We start from the raw sequence: 25,100 nt of genomic DNA, 5'->3' as shown, positions 1-25,100 counted from the left end.
TGTGATTAATATTACATATTTTAAAGTTATATTTTATATGTTAATTTTTTACTTAGAAACAAAGACTTGAAAGATTATGAAGCTTGGCTTGGAATTCATGATGTCCATGGAAGAGGAGATGAGAAACGCAAACAGGTTCTAAATGTTACCCAACTGGTATATGGGCCGGAAGGATCAGATCTGGTATTACTGAAGCTGGCTAGGTGAGTTCCTTTAGATAGTTTCATATTTTTAACATAGAATGGAATTGTTGAAGCTTTTTCTTCAACTATGTTCTTATTCTTTCTCTCTCATGTAGATGTATTATAAAAGCATATGTCACATGGTGTGTGTGTGTGTGTGTGTGTGTGTGTGTGTGTGTGTGTGTGTGTGTGTGTGTACAGAGGCAAAGAGAGGGGCATTTTCAAATTTTTCAAAAGTGAATAAATGAAATTGGACCAACAGTATGATCAGCCTGCTCTAAAACCAAAGGTTAGTGAGCAATTATATGATAACTTTAACAGGTAAAATAATGATTAAAAAAATAGCAGTGACCATTTATTCTTAAATATTTGTAAGTAAATATTCATTTCTCTACTACCTACTCCGAAGCAAAATTGTTTATTCTCTCTAAATGAATCATATTAAACATTCACACTACATTTTAATATGTTAATTTTGTGTTGAATCCAATCAAGGTTACTTACCATTATATTTTCTCTTTTCAGGCCTGCTGTTCTGGATGATTTTGTTAGTACAATTGATTTACCTAATTATGGGTGCACAATTCCTGAAAAAACCACTTGCAGTGTTTATGGCTGGGGCTACACTGGATGTAAGCTATTTTTAGAAAGATAAGGCAGTATCATATGTATTTTGTAAAAATATTTTATATTTGTTTATTTTTCTTACCTTACCCTGTGCTCATTAACTGTACATATTTTGCGCCATTCTAGTGATCAACTCGGACGGTCTATTACGAGTAGCACATCTCTATATTATGGGGAATGAGAAATGCAGCCAATATCATCAAGGGAAGGTGACTCTGAATGAGTCTGAAATATGTGCTGGGGCTGAAAATATTGTATCAGGACCATGCGAGGTAAAAACGGAGATTTTTACATAAGGAGTATGTGATAGATAGCATAGTTTCTTGTGTTTATATTTTCTATTTTTCTCAAATGAGAATCATTGTACACCAACCTGTTCTAAGAGAGAGGAATTGAAAAAGATAACCCTTATTATCCTTGTACATTTTTTTTTAGCTAAATAGTGAAGCAATCCATGTTTCATTAGCAGCAAATGAAGATGACATTTGTCTCTCAAAAAACAAGAAAATAATACAGCCAAAACTCTAAGAGAAAGCTGTTCAAATTATAAGTATCCAATATGCAGTTTGATACAATAGCTTGCATTTTTCTAATGTTTTTCTAAATGTATCTGATCTTCCCAAATTCTAACTTAACTCTATTAATTTTAGTAAGAGAGACATGCCTGCTTTTAAACTTTTAAATATGTTTTTGGTTAAGCCAGTGTGTGTGTGTGTGTATATGTGTGTGTGTGTGTTTAAACAAATTCTATTTAAAAAACCAAAAGGTCAAAGTTTATGATTTTAAGAGCTTGGACATTTTCATTTGTTAAGCAACTGTTCTTTCCACTTGGCAGTGTTCCTATCCCTATTTCACATAGACAAGCTGTTAAACTGTTATTTTTGATGTTTTTAAGTTAATGAATTTTAAAAATTGCATTAAAATAATACAATTAAAAACTGATTATGTGTTTATAACCACTTTCAAATTTGGTGTTTTTTCCAGTAAATCAGTATCACTAAGATTTTCATCACAAATGAAAATCTACTAGGAGAAAGAATTATTTATCTATAAATATATCTATCTATTTGTTTACTTATTACTGAGTTCTGTAAACACAAAGTTTTGAGCTAGACCAGATCTTTGAGATATTTAGAAAGCTTGCACTTATCCCAGCCCTACTGCCATTACTACTTTGACATCTGCTCTTCAGGAATAGCCTGTAATCTGGTTTGTCATCTATACATTCTTAGATTCCTAACTTTAGCACTGAAAAATTTATCACATATTTGTTATTTTTATCTATATTTACAGTCAATCAAATTGATTCAGCCACTTCTCAAAAATGCACTCATCCTCCAGAATTTTTTTTTTTACATCACTGATATTTGAAACAGGGTAATATAATCACCAAACCAGGGAAATCTAGACACCTAAAAATGAAATCTCCTAAACATTTGTATAATAGCAATAGCATCACATTTAGTGAAAGTCCCTCAAAATCAATTCTCAAAATGAATTGATTTGAAGAGTTCATATCAGTAATCACTGGTGCATTAATTTAAAAACCAGATTAACACCTGTGGCAGAGTTTATATGAAGTCTCTTTGACTAAACTATTTTCCTTAGTGTTTTATCTTCTATTTCACCCCCACCTTGATTTTCTCTGTCATAGAATGTTAATAGCTCTCTTCTTTCCGCCTGTATTACAGAACTAAATTTTGCAGTAGTTTAGTTTTATCTCATCACATCACTACTGGGGGAAAATTAAGATAGTCGGAAGCACTCTTCTAAATACAAAGATGCCCAAAATTAGTCACTGCAATCCTAGGAAGGCTACATGGCACAAAAAAGTGATGCAGCATTTTTTAATGATCATATATAACAATGTGTATAAACATAGGTATATAAAAATATACACACGAATCACTTTATCAATCTATTCATCTTTCATCTATCTATCACCTATCTATATATGATGATACAACAGGATTACCATACAAGAAATGCCATGATATCACAGACTACCTTCCACAAAGGGGAAAAAAATATAAATATAACTATATTAACTACTAACACTAAGTGGAGAAACATTCCTTCTTTCTGCCTGGAAAAGCAATTTCCACATAGTAAACAGAATTATTTTACCACCTACAAGTTTTTATTTAACTGTTAAAATCATTCTGGGGGCAGGATTGAGGGAAAGGAAAAAAATTAGAAATAAGAGAAAACTTAATGTGGGTTAATCATTAAAACTGTATGATTACAGGTGAGTTTTTGGATATGTGTATTTTTCTACATTTTCCAAATTTTCTATATTGAACATACTTTGAACATCAGAAGAAAGTCAAAATAAATATGAAATCTATCTTCTTAAAGAGCTATCAATGGTCATGTGTTAATTAGTCTGCATTCAACAAAGGCAAAAACCACTTTAAAACATGAGTGACTATTTTAGAAAAGACAAGTCATACTTAAATGATAACTACACATGATAGAACACTTTGAGCTTTTGTACTTATCTCAGTCCAACAGAAAGACAACCATGGTCTAGTACATCAATTTTATGTCTTCATATTTCAATTGAAGTTATTCTCTTTTTTTGCACATATGTATATTTGAGATGTTAATGTTTTGAGAGGAAATGTTAATGAATTGTCAATTTTTATTTCTAAAATAATACTTTGTTGTTGTTATTGTTGCATGTCTTCTTCCTAGGGAGATTATGGTGGCCCACTGGTTTGTGAACAACATAAAATGAGAATGGTTCTTGGTGTCATCGTTCCTGGTCGTGGATGTGCCATTCCAAATCGTCCTGGTATTTTTGTCCGAGTGGCATATTATGCAAAATGGATACACAAAATTATATTAACGTATAAGGTACCACAGTCGTAGCTGATGTAACTCTGTCTGAAGCTTCCAATAATACAACTCTCCTTTACATGAAGATTTCAGAGAACATGGAATTAAAATGTAACTTAAAAAATCCCAAGACAACTACTTGAGTGTCATGTTTGTTAAGATACTCACTAATATTTATGGGTGTTTTCTGTTGTTTTGTTTGTCAGTGTTATTTTGTAAATGTTGAAGTGAATTAAGGTACATGCAAGTGTAGTAACATATCTCCTGAAGATACTTGAATGGATTAAAAAATGCAAAGGTATAATTGCTGGATGCTAAAGATATAATGGAAAAGATCAACTAATCTCTCTCGGCTGCTTTCCAAGGTTAGTTTCTCAATAATAAGCCATAAGTTAAACATTATTTCAACCTCACAAAAACAATTTATATCTTGTGTCCTTAAATTGTAACTCTATATTAAATTATATTACCTTTAATATGCCATACATTATATTTCATTCATTTCTCCTCACCATGTATCCTGTAATACTGGTACATATACTCTTTACAAAAGCATACACCTATACACAAATGCCTGGGTACACATGTGCATGCACTACAGTTCAAATTGTAGTGTATCTAATATAACCCCTAAATGTTCTGAAATTGTGTACTTATAGTTTTTCCTTAAGAAAAATATAAAAATTTCTAAAGACCAGTAGAAATATTAAGGAAAGGTGCAAGATAGAAGTGACTAGATCATCCTCCATCCATAATCTGCAGATGGCCTCTACTGGTTGGCATGTGAGGTGTGGTCATGACCTGCGAAATTAAATAACACCTAACATAGGTTCTTACGTATATTTATCATCCAAGTTATTTTACGTAGTTTCTAATTCTTAAAGAGAAGAGGCTAATATGTGTATTAGTATTATTTCTTTCCTTCAAATTTAGGGACAATTATTTATGCAAGATGTTTTTAGATCTTTTTTCCTAAAGTATTTAAAAAATTCTGAGATGACTAATTGAAGTTTAAAAGTGTTTTGGTCTTTAAAATGTATTTAAATATGTTAACTCTAAGACTTGCTGCTGTGATTGGCTTCTATCTCACCTTCTTTAAATTAAAAACAATATTTAAGAGGAAAATTTCCATGTCTCCAAAATTTGTAAATAGCTTTTTATCAAATTATGCATTAAAATATATATTGAAGAAAGAAGTCAGAATACTTTTCTCTACCTGGAAGTCTTTTAGCCTAATAAAACTTTAGTCAAGTAAAGGAAAAAAATGTAAAAGGAAAGGAAAGGAACTAGCCTGTCTAAACTCTGTATTCAGTTATTTTTTAAAGTACAGTTAAATCTGCTGAATGAGATATTTTATCAAAAAATCTTAATTTTATCTTTATTTTACATAGATCTTTCCTATTGCATGGGAAATATTCAGATTTTGTATTCTGTATGATAACAACCAAATCATACTTATTGTTGTATTAGTCATGATTAGCTAAAGATCATGTATTTGCCAAGAAATGAAATAACAAAGAGCAATAGGATAGGTTCTGAATTTTCACAAAATATTCCTGTATAAAAGTTCTCTAAAAATAATTATTTGAATATTTTGAATCTACTATTTCCATTTCTCTAATTTGTTTCTTTTGGATGGTCTCAATTAAGGCCAGGGATTCAAATGATGCTCTAAAAGCTCCATAAGACAATGTTCCATCTTGAGTAAAATGGTTTTCACTTTACTCAAGAGCTTAGTCCACAGAGTAGAGGGCAGCAAATCCAGAAATGTTTTTCCAAATTGTGCCATTTTATTTATTTATTTTCTGTAATAAGATCTGTGCTGGTATCAAGAAACAGTGAAAGCAAAGAGAGATCCAACAAGTTGCTAGTCCATACCGGCTTATCTGATTGTATTTCTCTCTCCCTTGTGTAATATACCATTATAATTAACATACAGAAATTTCAAAGGCATATTGTCTAAATATTAAAGTATTTTTCAGTTTCTTCTTGCTAAATGGCAAAATTTTATTGTCACATATTAATGATATTTGTAAAACATTTACTGAATTGTAAGTCTTTTAAATACTCACATTTTAAAATATTTCTTTTATGTCTTTTCCTCTAAATTTCCACAGAGAGATAGGGATGGCCTAGATACAAAATGAAGCTAACTTTATAGACATTTTGAACTCAGTGTTTTCCATTTTATTAAAGGGTAAAAACAAGACCACCAACAAACCATCAGACATGTGTAAAATGCAGTTCTTTCTTTGAGAGTTTCCTTTTAATAGGAGGAGATTGATGGAATTGATCATAAAAGCAAGATGAACAAGACCCATGTTATTTTAGGTGGTACAACAGGGAATAATCATGTCATTTTTCTCTGGTGAAAGATACTATTTCCTGGGCATTCTTTTCTTAATAAACTACAAAGAAAAATTAAAAATCCAATTTATCTAAAAATCCATTTCGAGTCATGGAAAAAAGATCTTTTAAATGAGAAGTTTTCAATGTTATTTTTATTTTGGCTGTTTGAATAATGGTTATATGCTGTTATAATTGTGGACATTTTCTTATGTCTACCAGGAATAGTAATGTAAAATTAAAATATTTGTCGTAATGCCTCTGCCGTGCAGAAGGGATGATAATCCTTTTGTATACTTCTTTAATTTTATTGTAAAATGTGTAATGACTTTTACCTATCTGCTGTGGGCAGGTCCTCAGTACAATGGTTTATATTGAGTCAATCTCTAGTATTAACAGGCTCTTGCTTGCTATCTAAGTGTTTCAAACTATGGGAAATGTGAGACACTGGAAGGCAAGAAAAATAACAATAATGACATGTGATAGCAAAATTGTATTTCACTTATTCCTGTGAATATTTCTTGTTGGTACCAATGGTACTGTACAAAGTGAATGTTATAGCCACAACATTCTCTTGAAAAAAACACTGTCAAGAAATAAGAAATTGCTGTCAGGAATTTTCTTGTTGTTTGTAAACATTTTTTAAAAAGAAATAGTGGTTTTTCAATATAGGGATCATGAAGTAAAGAATTTTAGTAAACTCTCATACTAAAAAACTTTTAAATTGACTTGGTCCAAAAAAGAACTACTTTCAATCAATTATATCCCATATTTATAGACAAATTCATTTGAGAAATAAAGTTATTTTAAATGAGATATAGTCTTTATGTGAATAAATTACTTTTCACAATAAAATCCAATAAGAATTTATCTTTCAATATTCAACTGAATTTTCAGCTAAGAATTTACTAATACAAAAAAAATGTTAAAATTCTCTGGACCCTGAAAATCTTGACAGTGTAATTTTAAGTAGGTTCATTTCCATTTGCACAGAAAGTTTCTGTCTTTAGGAAACTGAAAATGGAATACTGTGGATGTTATGACTGTTTGTCTTGTGTGTAAATAGGAAATAGATAATCTGCCTATTGAGTGGTATAGCTGGATGCTTACCCAAAAGGGGAACACTGTGGTTATGACGTGTATATACATTTTCTGTAGTTAATAAAGTTGTTATTTTTATAACCATGATTATATTATTATTAATAATAATAAAATATTTTATCAAAATGCTCTCTTTTTCTTATTTTAGTTATATACATGGATATATTTGAATCTGCTCTAGGGCCTAATGCAGAAAACAACAACAATGATCTCATTGACAGAAATTACATATGCTTTGTTGCAAGAAATGTCATGTAACCTGTCTATAGAACTAAGACAAAAAAATATTATTCTATTCCAACTTGTATCTATGGTAATGTCAGTGGTCTTCAGTAAACTATTAATCTCTATGCACTTCAATTTCTCCCACTGCAAAATATAATTATTCATTCTTCATATTTGCTAGAGTGGTACTATGATATAATTTGCTTATATATAAATATATATATATATAGTGTTGTCCTGAATGATCATCTGAATTTCTTTACCATATCACTATATATTACAAAGGGAATTATAATTCAATTAATCAATTTGGAATATATCTTCAAAATATGCATTAAATTCAGAATAAATATGAATCAAATTCACTCATTTCATTCAAATTGGAAGCAAAATTGGAAGAACTAATTATAAACTGATCTAAACAAAAAGAGTTCTGTAACACCATTGCCTATTTCAAGTTATACTATACTGCCTCTCCCTCCAAAAGGTTGCTCTACTAATTTTTCTGGCATAGATACTTATCTCAAGTGATGATTAATGTATCTAATTCTAGAGCCCATTATAAAATACTTAATCTTCTTGATGATAATGGTCCAAGCAGAATATATGTACTCAATCTTTTTCGGTGTCAGTAAGAATATTTCAAATGTATATCCTGTTCGATTTTTCTAAATTTTGATTTTTTTACACTCTTTTCTAAAACTCCATTCTATCCTAAACCTATACTGTGTTATTTCCCCCATGCTCCCTTACCCACCCCCCCAACCCAGCAACAACATTAATTTTTTCTCTGTATTTATGACTTTCTGTTTTATTATGATTGTTCATTTATCTTTTTTTTAGAGTTAACATGTAAGTGAAATCATACAGCATTTGTCTTCCTCTATCTGACTTATTTCACTTAGCACAATACCCTCAGGGTCTATCCATGTTGTCGCAAAAGGCAAGATTTAATTCCTTTTTTTACAGCTGAGTAATATTCCATGGTATATATTTACGATTTCTTCTTTATCCATTCTTCTATCCATGGGCACTTAGGTGGCTTCCATACCTTGTCTATTGTGAATAATGCTACAATGAACATAGGGGTGCATATTTTTCTTGAATTAATGTTTTCATTTTATTTGGATATATACCCAGGAGTGGAATTGCTGGATCGTATGTTAATTCTGTTTTTAATATTTTGAGGAACCTCCACACTGTTTTCCATGATGGCTTTAAAAACTTACATTCCTACCAATGGTGCATGGGTGTTCCCTTTTTTTCACATTCTTGGCAAGTCTTGTTATATATAATCATTTTGAAAATGGACATTTTGACAGGTGCGAGGCGATATCTCAGTGTAGTTTTGATTTGCATTTTCCTGATGATTAGTGATATTGAGCATCTTTTCATGTGCCTGTTGGACGTCTTCTTTGGGAAAATGTCTATTCAGGTCCTCTGCCATTTTTTAATCAGGTTGTTTGTTTTTCTGATGTTGAGTTGAATGAGTTCTTTATATAGTTTGGATTTTAACTCCTTATCAGATATATCATTTCCAAATATCTTCTCCTATTCAGTTGGCCTTTTCATTTTGTTGATAGTTTACTTCACTGTGCCAAAGCCTTTTAGTTTGATGGATTACCGTTTGTTTATTTTTGCTTCTGTTTCCCTTGAGGACATATCAAAAAATATTGCTAAGATCCATGTGAAAGACACACTGCCTATGTTTTCTTCTAGAAGTTTTATGGTTTCAGGCCTTATGTTTAAGTCTTTAATCCATTTTCAGTTTATTTTTGTACATGATGTGAGAAAGTAGTCCAGTTTGATTCTTTGGCATATAGCTGTCCAGTTTAGCCAACACCATTTATTGAAGGGGCTGTTCTTGCCTCCTTTGTCATAGATTAATTGACCATATAAGCGTGGGTTCATTTCTGGGGTCTCTGTTCTGAACCATTGTTCTATGTGTCTTTTTTTGTGCCAGTACCATACTCTTTTGATCACCATTACTTTATAGTATAGTTTGAAATCATGCAGGACTGTACCTCCAGCTTTGTTTTACTTTCTGAAGATTGTTTTGGCTATTTGGGGTCTTTTGTATTTCCATACAATTTTAGAATTATTTGTTAATTTTATATCCTGCAACTTTACTGAATTCATTTATTAGTTCAGATAGCTTTTTACTGGTGTCTAAGGGTTTTCGATATCTAGTATCATGTCATCGGCAAATAGTGACAGTTTTACTTATTTCTGTCCAGTTTGGTTTCCTTTTACTTCTTTTCTTCTCTGATTGCTGTGGCTAGGACTTCCAATACTATGTTGAATAAAAGTGGCAGGAGTGGGCACCCTTGTTTTGTTCCTAATCTTAGAAAAAATGTTTTCAGCTTTTCACCATTGAGTGTGATGTTGGCTGTAGGTTAGTCATACATGGCCTTTATCATGTTGAGGTATTTCCTTCTACCCATTTCGTTAAGAGTTTTTATCATAAATAAATGTTGAATTTTGGCAAAGCTTTTTCTTCATCTATTGAGATGATCATATGATTTTTATTCTTTAGTTTGTTAATGTGGTATGTCACATTGACCAATTTGTGGATATTGAACCATCCTTCTATCTCTGTGATAAATCTCACTTGATCATGGTATATAATCCTTTTAATATAATGTTGAATTCAATTTGCTAATATTTTGTTGAAGATTTTTGCATCTATGTTGATCAGTGATATTGGCCTGTATTTTTTTTTTTTCTTCATGGTGTCTTTGGTTTTGGTATCAGAGTGGTGCTGGTCATAGAATGATTTCAGAAGTGTTCCTTCCTCTTCAATTTTTGGGAATAGTTTAAGGAGGATAAGTATTAATTGTTTAACTGTTTGGTAGACTTCACCTGTGAAGCCATCTGGTCCTGGACTTTTTTTTGTTGGGGATTTGTTTTTTATCACTGAGTCAAAGTCATTACTGGTCATTGGTCTGTTCATATTTTCTATTTCTTCTGATTCACTTTTAGGAGATTGTCTGTTTCTAGGAATTTATCCATCTTTTCGAGGTTGTCCATTTTATTGGCATATAATTGTTTATAGTAATCTCTTATGATCTTTTGTATTTCTGTGATGTTGATGGTAACTTTTCTTTTTTCATTTCTGATTTTATTGTTTTGTGTCCTCTTTCTGTTTTTCTTGATGAATGTGGCTAAAGGTTTATCAGTTTTATTTAACTTTTCAAAGAACCAGCTCTTAGCTTCATTGATCTTTCCTATTGTTTTTAAAGTCTCTATTTCATTTATTTCTGCTCTAATCTTCAGTATTTCTTTCCTTCGACTAACTTTGGGTTTTGTTTGTTCTTTTTCTAGTTGCTTTAGGTGTAAGGTTTTGCTGCTTATTTGAGATTTTTCTTGTTTTCTGAGGTAGGCTTGTATCACTATAAACTTCCCCCTTAGAGTTGCTTTTGCTGTGTCTCACAGGTTTTGTATTGTTGTATTTTTGTTTTCATTTTCTCCAGGTATTTTAAAATTTCTTCTTTGATTTCTTTAGTGATCCATTGGTTATGTAGTAGCATATTGTTTAGCGTCCACATGTTTTTGTGGATGCCAAACAATATTCATTATTTTCATCTTTCTAGTGTTGGTCTTTTCTTTTTCCCTTAGGGAAATTCCTTTAACGTTGTGGTAAAGTCAGTGCTGCTGAATTCTTTTAGCATTTTATTGTCTGTAATCCTCTTTATTTTTCCTTCAAATCTGATTGATAGCTTTGCAGGTAGAGTATTCTTGGTTTTAGGTTTTTCCTTTCATCATTTTAAATATATTTTATCACTCTCTTCTGGCTTGCAAAATTTCTGCATAAAGTCAGCTGACGTATTCTGCTTTGTTTTTAATGTTCAGTCTACCTCCACTCACTTTAAGCTCCTTGGAGACATCAGCAATGTCTTTTTTTTTTTTTTAAACATCTATATTGGAGTATAATTGCTTTGCAATGGTGTGTTAGTTTCTGCTTTATAACAAAGTGAATCAGCTATACATATACATATATCCCCATATCTCCTCTCTCTTGCGTCTCCCTCCCACCCTCCCTATCCCACCCCTCTAGGTGGTCACAAAGCACCGAGCTGATCTCCCTGTGCTGTGCGGCTGCTTCCCACTAGCAATCTATTTTACATTTGGTAGTATATATAAGTCCATGTCACTCTCTTCGTCCCAGCTTACCCTTCCCTCTCACTGAGTCCTCAAGTCCATTCTCTACGTCTGCGTCTTTGCTCCTGTTCTGCCCCTAGGTTCTTCAGAACCTTTTTTTTTTTTTTAGATTCCATATATATGCGTTAGCATACAGTATTTGTTTTTCTCTTTCTGACTTACTTCACTCTGACAGACTCTAGGTCCCTCCACCTCACTACAAATAACTCAATTTCATTTCTTTTTATGGCTGAGTAATATTCCATTGTATATATGTGCCACACCTTCTTTATCCATTCATCTGTCGATGGACACTTAGGTATCAGCAATATCTTGTTATTAATATTTGTATATTCGTTATTTTGCACAGTGCTTACATGTAATACCCAATATATATTTTATAATTATTGATATTCTATAATCCATCCTCTTTTTGAGGGCTTATCAGTATTATCCAGAGATTTTGTAGTGTTTGTAAAAATTGTGCAACTCTCACTGAAGGTTAAGAAATTGGGGTTTTATATTTAACTGCATTATTTAGATCTGAATTAGTAAGTGGGACTATTTAAAAATAGCTTATTGTATTTCACACACTAGAACATACAGCTGGAAAAGAGAGGAATTATTAACTTTAAGAGTTTTTACATTTATATTTGTAAATGTAGTTATTAAAATAAAAATGGAAAACTAGATTTTAGTTCGCCAATGGATACAGGTATTTACTTCATACAACCTAATATAATGTTGATTATGTTGGTGAATATTTTACCGTCTGATTTTCTTTTATGAAGCCTTGATGTCATAACTTTTAGGGGAAAAGGATTATGTCAATTACTGCAAAAAAATTCTGAGTCAACAACAGTCCACTCAATACTTATGTGCAAATATGACATCTGCTGTGCATTGAGAAGTTTCACAATTTTGTTACTTAATTAGCAAAGGATTTTCATTTGATGAGTTTTCTTAATTGAGAGAAATCTACTCAGGTAATATGTTACAATAAAATGAAATGGAGAAAAGGCAGATAAGGATTTTTGTGTTTCTTTTCCATATATTTTTAGCACTTTACAAGATATTGTCTACTTTTCAGATATCTTATTTTTTACGTGGCTAAAATCCAAATGCAATGACAGTATGGAATATAAGACTATACCCTAAAACTTTATTTTCTATAAAAGAATAATAATAAAATATTTAATAAGTGGAAATTTGACACCATGGAATGATAAAAGTTAATTAGGTCTCTTTAAAGTAGAGAAGAGAAGGTGCACATATGATTTAACATCTTTCTTTGGCTGTTCAGAGTCATTCTGAGAGGAAATAAATGCTTAGACTTTTCTGATTAAGAAAGTAAGAATTTGGGAAAAATAAGATTGATATTTCTGTCAGACAGTTTAGGTATCAGGTAGAACTCCCTAGTTCTGAAGCCTATAGAATACAAAAATGAATAAGAAAACTGAGAACCTCTTAACTATGGACATTTCTTAAAATAGGGAATATTTCATCATTGACTTAGGTAAGCTTTACCCAAACTGGTCTGTCATAGACCACCATTCTGCAGGACACTAAAAGCTGTGCTGAGAACAAAGTGTTTGGGGCTTGAATAAGTTTTAGAGATGCTGGGATGCTTTTTTTTTTTTTTTTTTTTAACATCTTTAGTGGAGTATAATTGCCTTACAATGGCGTGTTAGTTTCTGCTGTATCACAAAGTGAGTCAGCTATACATATACATATATCCCCATATCCCCTACCTCTTGTGTCGCCCTCCCACCCTCCCTATCCCACCCCTCTAGGTGGACACAAAGCACTGAGCTGATCTCCCTGTGTTCTGTGGCAGTTTCCCACTAGCTATCTGTTTTACATTTGGTAGTGTATATATGTCCATGCCACTCTCTCACTTTGTCCCAGCTTACCCTTGCCCCTCCCCGTGTCCTCAAGTCCATTCTCTATGTCTGCGTCTTTATTCCTGTCCTGCCCCTAGGTTCTTCAGAACCTTTTTTTTTTTTTTTTTTTAGATTCCATATATGTGTTAGCATACGGTATTTGTTTTTCATCTAAAGCATTATCCTTTATTATTCTCTTTCCTTCTTAGTCACAATCATTTGTATGTCCTAAATCCACTTGTAAAGACTATATATAATGAGTCATCCTAAACTTAACAAACACAGAGTATGAGTATAGATTGTCTACATTCACAGTCAATGTCCCATTTTTATTCTCTCATGTTCTCTACTCCTTTTTTACTTGCTGCCTCCCTCGATTGTATATTACCTGTGACCCAACAGGGAAAAACAAAATTCTCAATATATTAATGTTGCTCTGTAAAATATTACACCCCCCTTCTCACCTTCAAGGGCTTTAGCATCTTCTCCTCTGCCATAACATACAAGTGAACTTGGCTGGAACTTCAGCAAGACTGCCCAACAGGAAAGAACTGAGGTATCAAATGGAGGCACAATGGCAAAAGTTCAACTGTCCCCTTGACATCACTACTTGGATGTGCTTTCACCATCTGAACTGAATGAATCCAAAACTAAACACTACTCCCTCTTTTCCCCTCAATCTTCTTTTCAATAAAAGGCACATCAATCTGGTTTGCACAAACTACAGTCCAGAAAGACACTTTTTACTATTGCCTACGAATGTCTATATGAACTGTCCTTGACTGTTTAACTCATCCATTACCTCTTTTCCTTTTGTCCACTGTATTTCAGCTATATCAGACTCTTTCCATTACGGGAGTAGGCTAAACTCTTTACTTCCTCAAAGCCTATGCATGTGCTATTCTTTCTGCCTGGAATTACCCCCCACCCACCAGTTTTTGCCTGACTAATGCCAACTTCATCCTTCAACTTAAATGTCACAAATTATCCCCCCCCCAACTCCTGACCCAGTTACACATCTTAAAGTATGATGCACTTCTATTTCAGAACATTTATCTCAGTTAATTAAATTGTTATTTGCATAGTCTGTCCTACTAGATTGTAAGCTCCATGAGAACATGGGCTAGATTTAAATTCTTCACACGTTTATCTTCAGTACCAGCTAAGTACTACATGACAAATATTTTTTAAGTCAATGTATCAGTAATTATCTGCTTGCAGGATATTTTATTTTTCATTCAGTTCCAAAATACAATCTCTTTATAATTTCTAAATTTTGTTTGCTATTAAAATAGTAACATCTCCAAATTGCTTCAGTTGTAGTGTCGGGGAGGTAGTTTCTACTGGCCTCTGTCATACACTTGTTTCATGTCAGCACATATTTATTGATCACCTACTACGATAGGGCTAGGTGCTGGGAATACAATAGTGAATAAATAAAACTTGGCCTCTACCTTGATTCTAAATACAGGCACGTCTGGGAGATAAGCATAAAACAAGAACCTGAAAGTGTTAACTGAGAAGTGTGAATAACTTCTGGAGCATATGGTAAGATTTCACTGAGCTTTTTGCTCATCTTCCCTCAATCTTTCTATACTGTTGTAGCCTTAAATCCTGCCAATTTGAATATTAGCTTTTTCTATTTTATGAACATTTCCATCATTGCATTACTAATTATTTAACTAAGTTTACAGTTCCTTTTCTTTCATCTTTCCCCTTTTTATTCAGTTTTCCAGGTTCCTAATCTTTTAAATTCTGCCCCCTTTTCCTTACATTCCCAAGAATCTTATGACACTTTTGGTAGACTCAGAGAGGTTTACGCATTTATTATCCAGGAAATAATGTAAGTTCTCAAAGGGAGAGAACACTAACAATTTTTAGAGATGAAATCATAAAGGTTTCTTTTGCTAGCGCAATACTAATAAATGTTTTATCATGATAAGTGTTTAATTATATTTGAAGATGATCTAATAACAATAGATAATGTTTATTCTGTGCTTTTTATTTGCCAGACTCTCTTTTATCTCATTTAATCATCATTACGAAGTTATATAGGCAGGTTCTATATTCATTTTAGAGAAAAGGAAGTGTTCAAGTAACTTGTAATAAGAACATACTTACGGGCAGATTTTCAATATTAATTCTGCTTGACTCTTTCACTCTAGCCTGTCTAATGTGTATTTAATTTAATTATTTTCCAGCAAAGGACGGCAAAGGGGGAAACTCTTATTTAAACAAGGAAACGTTGCCATCATCTGGGAACTATATGAGCAAAAAGCTATTCAGGGGTCAAACTGCTTTTCAAGCAGGCCTTGCCCAAAGCTCTGTGAGGCATCAGCTAAAGGAGCATGGCTTCCTCACCTTCAAATATGAATGGCTAAAATATGAGTTGCTTGTAATGCTAATTATGACGGAGTTGAAGGTCAGTGGGGTAAGGAGCTAGTTCAGCAGGGGAGGTTTCTTTATCTTTGATGGGGGAGGTGGATATAGCTATTGACAAAAAAAGTACAACAGCCTTGTGAGATACAAATAGTAGGAACCATAGAGAAACATGTAGTGGTAAGAATTCAAAGGGGTCCCAATGGGGAAAAAGAACTCAGAATTTATTTTGAAACAGAGAAAAGTAGTAATGGTGCTTGTCCTTTATCGCAGATACCAGAGGGTGTTATATGAAAGAGGGAAAAACCTTCAAAGGAAATTATAACCTTTTACAAAGGGCCACTGCAGTCCTGGGAAAAACTTGATTTAATATTTATTTTTTGCATTATACTCCATGAAACCATAGACTTTGATAGCTGCAAAGGCTGTCAATTTACAGAGAGAAAAAAAGAGAAAAGTGTAACGACTTATCTAGGGTCACACATCTAGAGGCAGAGCCTATCCCGGAAACAAAATCTACTCCTTTTTAAAATTTAAAACCTTGGTTTTATTATTTACGTATTTTGAACTGAGATCATGAAATACATCATACTGAAATTTAGTCAAAACCTCAAAAGAACTACAGTACTTAAAAAGAATTTTAAAAGAAAGGTTAACAAAAACTTAAAATACTGCCCAAGTAAAAGTGACGTCCAATTTACTTTACAGCCTAAAGGGATCTGGCCTAATTCCTGGCAGAGAGGGCCATCCCAGGTAGAGATCTAGAAAACTCCACCACAAGGAGTAAGCCAAGGTGGATGTCATCTGGCTTCCTTCCCTAGCTCAGTTTGTGATCTGATCCCATCTCTGACTGGGAAGAAGCCTTCTAAGGACAAGCTGGGGGATTATTTTTTTGGCAAAAATGGAACTGAAATGCAGAAGAAGCAAAAACACATGCTAACAAGCAGTAGCATAAAATGAAATGATGTGCACAGGACTGTCCTTTCCAACCCCTGGGGAAATAAACCTACTGGGCTAACCAATTCAGAAATTGATAAGAGTTCCTCACCCAGAGATTTTATTTTTTAAATCAGTTTTTAAAAGGTTGGCTTTATTTGCAGATTAGAATTGCTTTCATTTCCTCCTCTAGGGTCAGGGCTGTTCTGTGGTTGTGCAACCTGTTAAGGAGATGAGTTTGAAACTCTAGCTCTAAACTTCCCAAATACAAAGTTATACATCGGGATTAAAGGCTTATTAAAATAGTACTTATAATTCCCAATATTATACACATGATTTATATATTCCTCAGCTACCTTAATTCATCAGTTTGAATTTTCAAACTCTGCCTCTATGTACCTCATGAGCATTCTCAGGACATTCACGTCTAAAAACATAACAAAGGCCTACTTTAGTGTCGTGATCCTGTCTCGGAAGTGTGCAGTCTCTGCTTCATGTAATAGTCCTGTTGGGGGAAGAGGTAGGGTTGGCAAATGTGGCCTCTGGATCATTTCAAGTTTTATCACTTCAGCATATGGTCAATGATGTCCAGTTGGATAAGCCTGAGTTTTGTGGAGTTTTTTTGGTAATAGTAACGACAAACTGAAAAATGTTGTTTTTATTAACCTCACAATAATGTGGCACACATTTTAGTCAACTGAATTTTTTTTGGATTTTTCTTACAGTGCTATGCACTGTAATGCATAGCATTACATTTTTTTTTTTTCTGCAAATAAAAGAAACTATCGATAAAATGACTTATAAATTTTGTTTCTCTCTTATGTGAAAGAGGGCTGAAGGTCTTCATTCAAAGCTGCTATGAAGGCTCCTTGGTCATCAGGTTTCTTTTTCTGTTTCTGAGACACACTGTCTTGGCAGGTGCTTCCATCTCAAATCATTTCAGTATCCATAGTGGTCTGTGGTTTTCGTCCTGGCCTGCAGTACCACACCACCTGTCCACACTCAGTCCCCCCAGCTGATGTCGAATACTGCCAGTCTTGGGGCCATTTTATAATATGTTCCTCGGGGAGAAGATTCTGTGGTAAGGGCAAAGGCGAGTTATTGTCCTGACCTATAATTGGCAGTGGTCCTTTGGTGGTCAACAGTTGAACTCAGATGGTGTTGACTAGTTGTCTCTGGGTTAACGTGGCATAGGCCCTGGGATGATTGCTCTTGGAATGTTCGGTTATAGATTTCCTGTCTCAATTGTTGTTTAAGTAGTCCTTTCATCCTTTCAATTAGCCCAGCAGCAGTGGGGTTGTAGGGCAGGTGGAAATGCCAGCATATGTCATTTTTAGAGGCCCATTCCTGAACTTTGTGGTGGGTAAAGTGGGTTCCTTGGTCACTATCAATGTCGATGGGGGTCCTGTATGTCGTGCACAGCTCTTCTAGACCCTGAATAGTGGGTTTTTGCATTGCTCGATGACTCACATAGGCCTATTATAATGTTTTCCACCTGTTGTAATGCATTATAGACTGCATATAGCTGTTTTTCTCTCACGCTGTATCGTTGCTCTGACCCTTGCCATAGCTATGACCAAAAAAGGGTAGCCTTATCATTTTGCCATTGTCACAGGCCCCAGCCAAACCTGGGTAACTGGCCATTACATTGAGTTTAGTGTATCGAGAGTCCAAAATGCTCTCTTGAGGTTTACTCAGAAAGACAAAACTCCTGTGCCTCTTTCCACCTGGATGTCCAATAGGTACTTCAAACAATATCTTCCAAACCTAGAACAGGTTCTTTCCCCCTAAACCTGATTTTCCTCCAATATCTTCTATTTTCTATTCCAGTTGGGCAGTACCATCTGCAAACCCACCAAACTAGAGCCCTGGCTTCTTATAGTGAGAGCCCTAGTTCATACCATTCTTCTCCCGCTTCCCCACTGCTCAGATCTCCAGGTGTGCTGATTTTAACACCTAATTATGCCTTGAAAAGGATCATTCCTCTTCCTTTTTACCTCTTCTTCCCTGGTTGAAGCCCTCATTATTTCCCTCCACTGCCTCAGTATCCTAAAAGGCTAAATCCAAATTGGTTCTCCCTTAAGCCATCCTCTTCCATACTGATAGAGTGATCCATTTAAAAGGCACATATGACAAAGCCAGAACATACATATGACTCTCCATCTGCCAGGATGCAGACCCCAAGCTCCTGAGTGACCTCAGAGCTCACTCCATACCTCTTCCCTCCTAGTTAACTCTGCTTCAGGCAAACAGATTTCATGGTAGCTGCTTCAAAGAAGTGATTCATTTTGTTTTACTGTTTGTTTCTTTGTTTTTATTTGTTCCTTTGTTTCTTTCCTCAATAACTTTGTCATGGTCTGTCTTCTTGAAATAGTTCTGCCTACCATCTCTGTGGTTTGCTAACTTCTTAAGTTTTGAGATTGACCCTAGGTGTAGCCTCCTCTTGTCCTTTATCCCAACCAGCTGACTGGCTGGGTCCAACTTTCTTGTTCAGTTTCTGCCAGCCCTGTTGTCTGGGAGCAAAACACTGCTCTAGATCAGTTCCATCTGTTTTCAGATGGATATCCTTAAAGAACCTACTTTCCCTGAAGCAACAGAACCTCATTTCTGTAGTTGTTAGCTGGGCCTAGCCCCTTGGAGCTTGAACAACAGTCACATGTAAAACTCCTGTGACATTACTCTCACAGTTGATCCCTCTTCCTTGGAGCTTCTGTTTCCACATCATGTCACCTAATATGCTCACAACTGCAGGGGGAACAGGTGTTTATCAATGAACCATAGATTCTGATACTTTTGCTTTCCCTTCCATGAAATGGAATTTAGAAAACTGTACACATAAATGCTTTCTAAAATAATTATGACCTTGTGTTTGTTTTATTTTAATTTTAGATTTTTAGTTAATCAGTAGTAGTTTGGATCACCTTAATTCTCCAGTTAAGTAATTAACTGTCTATGCTTTTGATACTTCTGTTGTTTTTTGTTGTTATAGTTTGCAAGTATTCTGATAGTAATATTTTTGTTTATTAATACAAAAGAAAACCCCATGGGTGTGGGTTTTTCAGTTAAAATTAGGTTTGGCTACAACTGACAAAAATCCAAAATAATAAGTTTATTTCTGTTTCATATAAAAGCAATCTGGAGGTAGGAGTCCAGTGTTGGCATGGTAAATTAAGGAAATCATTAGGGATTCTATTTTATTGCTGCATTATTCTCAGTACTCAGCTCTGTTTCAGGTCCAAAATAGCTGCTCGAAGTTCTATCATCAAGTCTGTGTTCCAGACAGCAGAAAAGAGAAAGGAAGGATGGAAAGGCACCCTGCATTTAAGAGCACTTCCCAGGAGTCCCCTGGCCATAACGTAGTCACATGGCCAAACCTGAGCTGAAACTGTGACTAGGACAATGTGGTATCTCAGACTCCATGTGCCAAGCTAAACATTGCAGATGCTATTACTAAGGGAGAAATGGAGAATGGATTTGGGGAATGCTAGCAAACTCTGTGATAGGGAGGATTTAATTTTTTAAAGAAAAGATTTAAATTTTTTGAGGAGAATGCTTAACATATAGCTGTCTTTTCCTTGTGTAGTAGGGCTTAGAGGGGGAGGGTGGAAAGATAACAAATTAGTATTATTCTAACACTTAGAGGAATATTGACATAATTATCTAAATCACTAATAATAGCATTTTCTTTAAATGACAGGATCAGGCTCTGAAAGGGACAATCAGGTATTCGTAAGCAGTTCAAATAAGTATTCCATGTTATTCGGACTGAGAATGGGAATATATGCTAAAGAAAATTCGTAGCCCCCCATATTCTCCTTTTATATTCATTTTTTTTACTGTTTTCATCTGATCGTACTCTTGAAATTTCACTTTTTAATACAGTTTACTTCTTATTATGTGTACTTTCTGGGGAAAAATGTACTGTACAGTCAGTGTACAGTCACTGGTATTTTGATAGGGGTTGCAATGAACTGCAGATTGTCTTGGGTAGTATGGTCATTTTAACAATATTGATCTTCCAATCCATGAACACATTATACCTTTCTATCTGTTTGTGCTGTCTTCAATTTCTTTCCTCAGCATCTTATAGTTTTCAAAGTACAGGTCTTTTGCCTCCTTAGGTAGGTTTATTCCTAGGTAGTTTATTCTCTTTGATGTGATAGTAAATGGGAAGCTTTCCTTAATTTCTCTTTCTGATACTTCGTTGCCAGTATATTGAAATGCAACAGATTTCTGTATATTAATTTTGTATCCTTCAACTTTATCAAATTCTTTGATGAGCTGTAGTAGTTTTCTGGTGGCGACTTTAGGATTTTCTGTGTGTAGTATCATGTCATCTGCAAACAGTGACAGTTTTACTTCTTCCTTTCCAATTTGGATTCCTTTTAGTTATTTTTCTTCTCTGATTGCTGTCTCTAGCACCCCCAAAACTATGTTGAATGAACGTGGTGAGAGTGGGCATCCTTATCCTGTTCCTAATATTAGAGGAAATGCTTTCAGCTTTTCGCCATTGAATATGATGTTAGCTGTGGGTTTATCATATATGACCTTTATTATGTTGAGGTATGTTCCTCTATGCCTGATAAACAATATCTTGTTTAAATTAGAAAGACAAAGCTGTAATTAACATCTTGTCATGAGTACTTCAGGCGACACTCATGTGATTCGATTGTATGTTGGATAGTTATGCTAATTATGGATTTTATGCAGGAGAGAAAGTGGAGTAATATTTTTATGCATGTTCTAGCAACTGTTGCAATTTAAATCAAACATATTTATATTCTTGTGATAAAACATGTAGTAGATAAAAAAATATCACCAAAGCCTGACAATCTGTGTCAGGAGTCTATGTACTTATGAGGAAGAAAGTTTTATTCTACAATGGCCTGACACTCTGTGTCAGGAGTCTATGTACATATGGAGTCTATGTACTTATGAGGAAGAAAGTTTTATTCTACAATGGCCAAATCCTAAGTTAAAGTGTATATCTAGTGTAATGCCTACTTTTTCATTATTAAATAGACATTTGATTTGGAAAATATTTATGATTAGGCAATCTACTTCAAAATAGTGATGTGTTATATACCCAAAATTTAAAGCATATTTATTAAAGATAATATAAAACAGCTAATATTTATTGAGTGCTTCCTATGTGACAGACACTAGAGTAAGAAATGAATATAGTTTTCTAATTTAATCTTTAAAATAATCTGTATATCTTCATTTTAGCTGCAAGTTAATGGAACATTAGAAAGTAGGCATGGTTGATATCTATTAAGTGTTCACAACCAATTTGTGCTTTTTACCACAGATTTTTTTCATCTTGCTCTACCATGACATGAGCTTTATTCTAAGTCTTTTATAATATCAGGATGAAATAGCTAAAACATCTATTTTGACAGATATACTAGTGTTGTTGCTGTATTTATATGGTCTGCCTTCCTGGTTTTTAAGTATATGTTTCAAGGAGTTAATTTATTTTCTGCTTGTTGATATTCATGAAAATTTCTTGCAGCAAGACAACAAACAATTTATTCAAGAATGTGAAACTTGGTCCTGCTCTAAGTTACATTTGTTAATTAATTTAACCTGCACATATTTATTGAACAGATGTTATGTGTCAGATACTTTTCTAAGCACTGGGAACACAGCAGTGGACTATCCAGGTAGTAAACCAGTAAACAGATTTTTAAAAATATAAAAACAATGGTTTTAGAACTGAGAAATAAAAGAGTAGGAAGATAAACAAGAAGAAAAGTCTGCAGTATTAGATCTATAATCAGGGAAGAACTCTCTCTTCATGAAGATCATATTTGAGTAGAGATAGAAAATATAGGGAGGAAAAAGATGTGCTCCACGGGGAGGGAAGACAGAATAAAGGACATGAAATGTCAAATGCTTGGAGAATGAGAGCAGCAAGGAAGCCTGAGTGTCTGCTGAGTGTCTGGAGGAGAGTTTGGAGAGTAGTGAAACGAGGTTTGGAGGTAGACAGGAGCCAGATCATATATAGCTTTGTAGGCCATGGTTAGGAGTATGGGTTTATTCTAAACGTAATAGGGAGCTCTGCCTAGTCAGCTTGATGGAAAAGCCTCAGACTGGACCCCTGCCAGATATCACTGCAGAAAGGACTTAAAGCTGCTGCCCACAGGTAACACATTTCACTTCTCCGTTCAGTTCATTGATGAGAGCATGTCACGTGGCTAAGCCTGCATCTGTGAGAGACAGTGTAATCCTTCCCCAGGGAGTGGGAGGGAACATTTATGAATAATAACATAATGTACCACAATAGCTGTTACTTTGAGGGTCCTCTGCGCCACCCAAACAAATTTCAAATACTGCATATAACAGAATTTAAATCACACGATTTTAAATAAATTTTCTCAATTTTGCAAAAAACCCCACAAAAGTTCCAGCTATTTCGGTAACAGACATATCCGCCAGACAAACAGGTCAAAATTTCTATTTAAAGCTCTAGAAAAAGAATCATTGGATTATTGAGATAAATATTTTTGAAGCTCTTCACACATATAATCAAGTTGCCTTCACATTGGGTTGGATGAATTTAAACGTCCATCAGTAACATATGAAAACTTAAGTGTCACTGGAGCATCATGAGTAGTTTGTTTTCTGGCTTCATGTGTTTTGGTTTCTTCATATAGCACAATAGGAACACTTTTTCCAACTTTGATTTCCAAGAGGAGCTAGAGTTTCAATGCCCCCCCCCCCCCACCACAAGTCTCTCTCACTCCGAAGATGTCCCTTTCCATGCTCTTTCCACTAGCAATGGATATGTGGGGTGAAAAGAAACAAAACTTTGTTTTAAAAACCAGTAGGATATTCATTTTGTTTATTACCATGACATAACCTAGTCTATCTTGACTGATAGAATTACGTGTCAGAGGATTGCAACTAAAAGATACACTAAGACCCCTACTTGAAAGGTCAGTCAGCAACAGCACACAATAAGCATTAAGATTCTATGACAATTTTTGTCAATTATACCTCCGTAAAGCTGAAAAAAGAAAAAAAGATTCTATGGAATGAGAAAACAAATGGTGGTTTCATGTATGAAGTCAAAATTAAATTTCAGCTAGGCAGATACTCCAAATAAAGAGGTGTTGACTTAGAGCTTACCTACCTCTCATAGGCAACTCTGGTTTGGGCCAGGGTGAGTGGTGTCAGGGAGTTATTTACTATAAGTATTATTATGGATTCTTGATAGCATGGCCGAGAAGTCTAACTCATCTAGCCTAAGGAAACAATTTCAGATATAGAGAGAAAAAAAGCATGCAAATATATTTATCATATTTAAATATTTTATAATATTTCAACACTGAAAAAACCCTAAATAGCCAGCTTTAGAATGATGTAATATATAGTACAAACTCATCGATATATTTTGCTGCTATTAAAATACATGTGCTGAGGTTACATGTAAAATGCTTGTGCTTATGAAGTCTATATATATAGCACAGTAAAAATAAAAGTGAAAAAGAAAACTGTGGGATGGCAAGAAACCAAAACGGTGACAACTATAGTCATAAGATGATGAACAAAGGAGTGATTTCAAATTATTCTTGCTACTTTGTACTAATTTTTATTACTCTATAGTGTATGCAAGCACCCACATTTGAAAAAGGAAGAAATAGGGGCTATAGGATTTGGCAGGTAGAGTGTTATGGTTGATCTTAGAAAGACAAGATTCAATTGAGGGTGAAAAGAAATTAAACATGATGTATTGCATTAGCAGGTAATTTTAGTTTGTATTTTTTCCAGATGTTCCCTTTCAGCCTTGGGCTTTCTAACCAGAAAAACATAATATAACAAATGCAAAATGTTCATAAAGTGTTTAAAAGAGAAAATCATAGTGCTCATCTACATGAAAAATAGCAATTTCCCCTTTAACATTGCCAACATTCTTTTGTGCAACTCATAATGAGACTCTTTCTAACTCCATATTAATCCATTTCATAATCTTACACCATCAATTTATCACTTGAAAATGATGAAAACTTTATTAACTCTAGCTGGAGTCTCTGAAGATATTTCTTGTGTCACTGCAGGTGCCATATGCTGAGGTTTAATTTCATGCTATTTATCACCTCAGTCCCTGACCACTTTTGCTTCTGATTCCGTGTAGAATAAAGGAGGAGATTTAGCTTTACTTACTTAATTGTAAGCCGCGCAGATTGCCTCTGCGGTCCTTACAAGGCAGCAGTGTTGGTAGTCAGTGACCCACCGTAAACGAGTGGAAACATGGCTCCGTATGTCTCTTCCATTACCCTCCCCTGGACTTTCTCAATGTCAACCTTATCACTGAGGTAAAGCCACTACTTCCCCTTTGCATTTTTGTGAGCTGGATCCCTTTGTAAAAGGAACTGGTGTTTTGTTTTTTAATGCCATCTTTTGTGTCTTATCTTAGTGTAAAATAAATTGTGTG

The 25,100-nt window shown here is 34.2% G+C and overlaps 1 protein-coding gene across 3 annotated transcripts in view; it reads left to right on the top strand.

Annotated features, from left to right (window-relative positions):
• Positions 1-25,100, top strand: part of HGF (hepatocyte growth factor) — a 116,160-nt gene that overhangs the window by 77,129 nt on the left and 13,931 nt on the right. For all 3 annotated transcript variants that reach the window (XM_082399369.1, XM_082399370.1, XM_082399371.1), the window contains 4 exons: positions 57-203; positions 708-814; positions 936-1,081; positions 3,507-25,100. The exon at positions 3,507-25,100 is cut by the window's right edge and continues 13,931 nt beyond it. In XM_082399369.1, coding sequence (XP_082255495.1) covers positions 57-203; positions 708-814; positions 936-1,081; positions 3,507-3,683 — 577 coding nt within the window. In that variant the 3' untranslated portion in view covers positions 3,684-25,100. The remainder of the gene's footprint in view (positions 1-56; positions 204-707; positions 815-935; positions 1,082-3,506) is intronic.

This window comes from Balaenoptera borealis (assembly GCF_965194805.1).
Source record: "Balaenoptera borealis genome assembly, chromosome: 7".
Lineage (NCBI taxonomy): Eukaryota > Metazoa > Chordata > Mammalia > Artiodactyla > Balaenopteridae > Balaenoptera > Balaenoptera borealis.
Note: the sequence above shows the minus strand (reverse complement) of the source record. Positions and strands in the feature narration are given on the sequence as shown.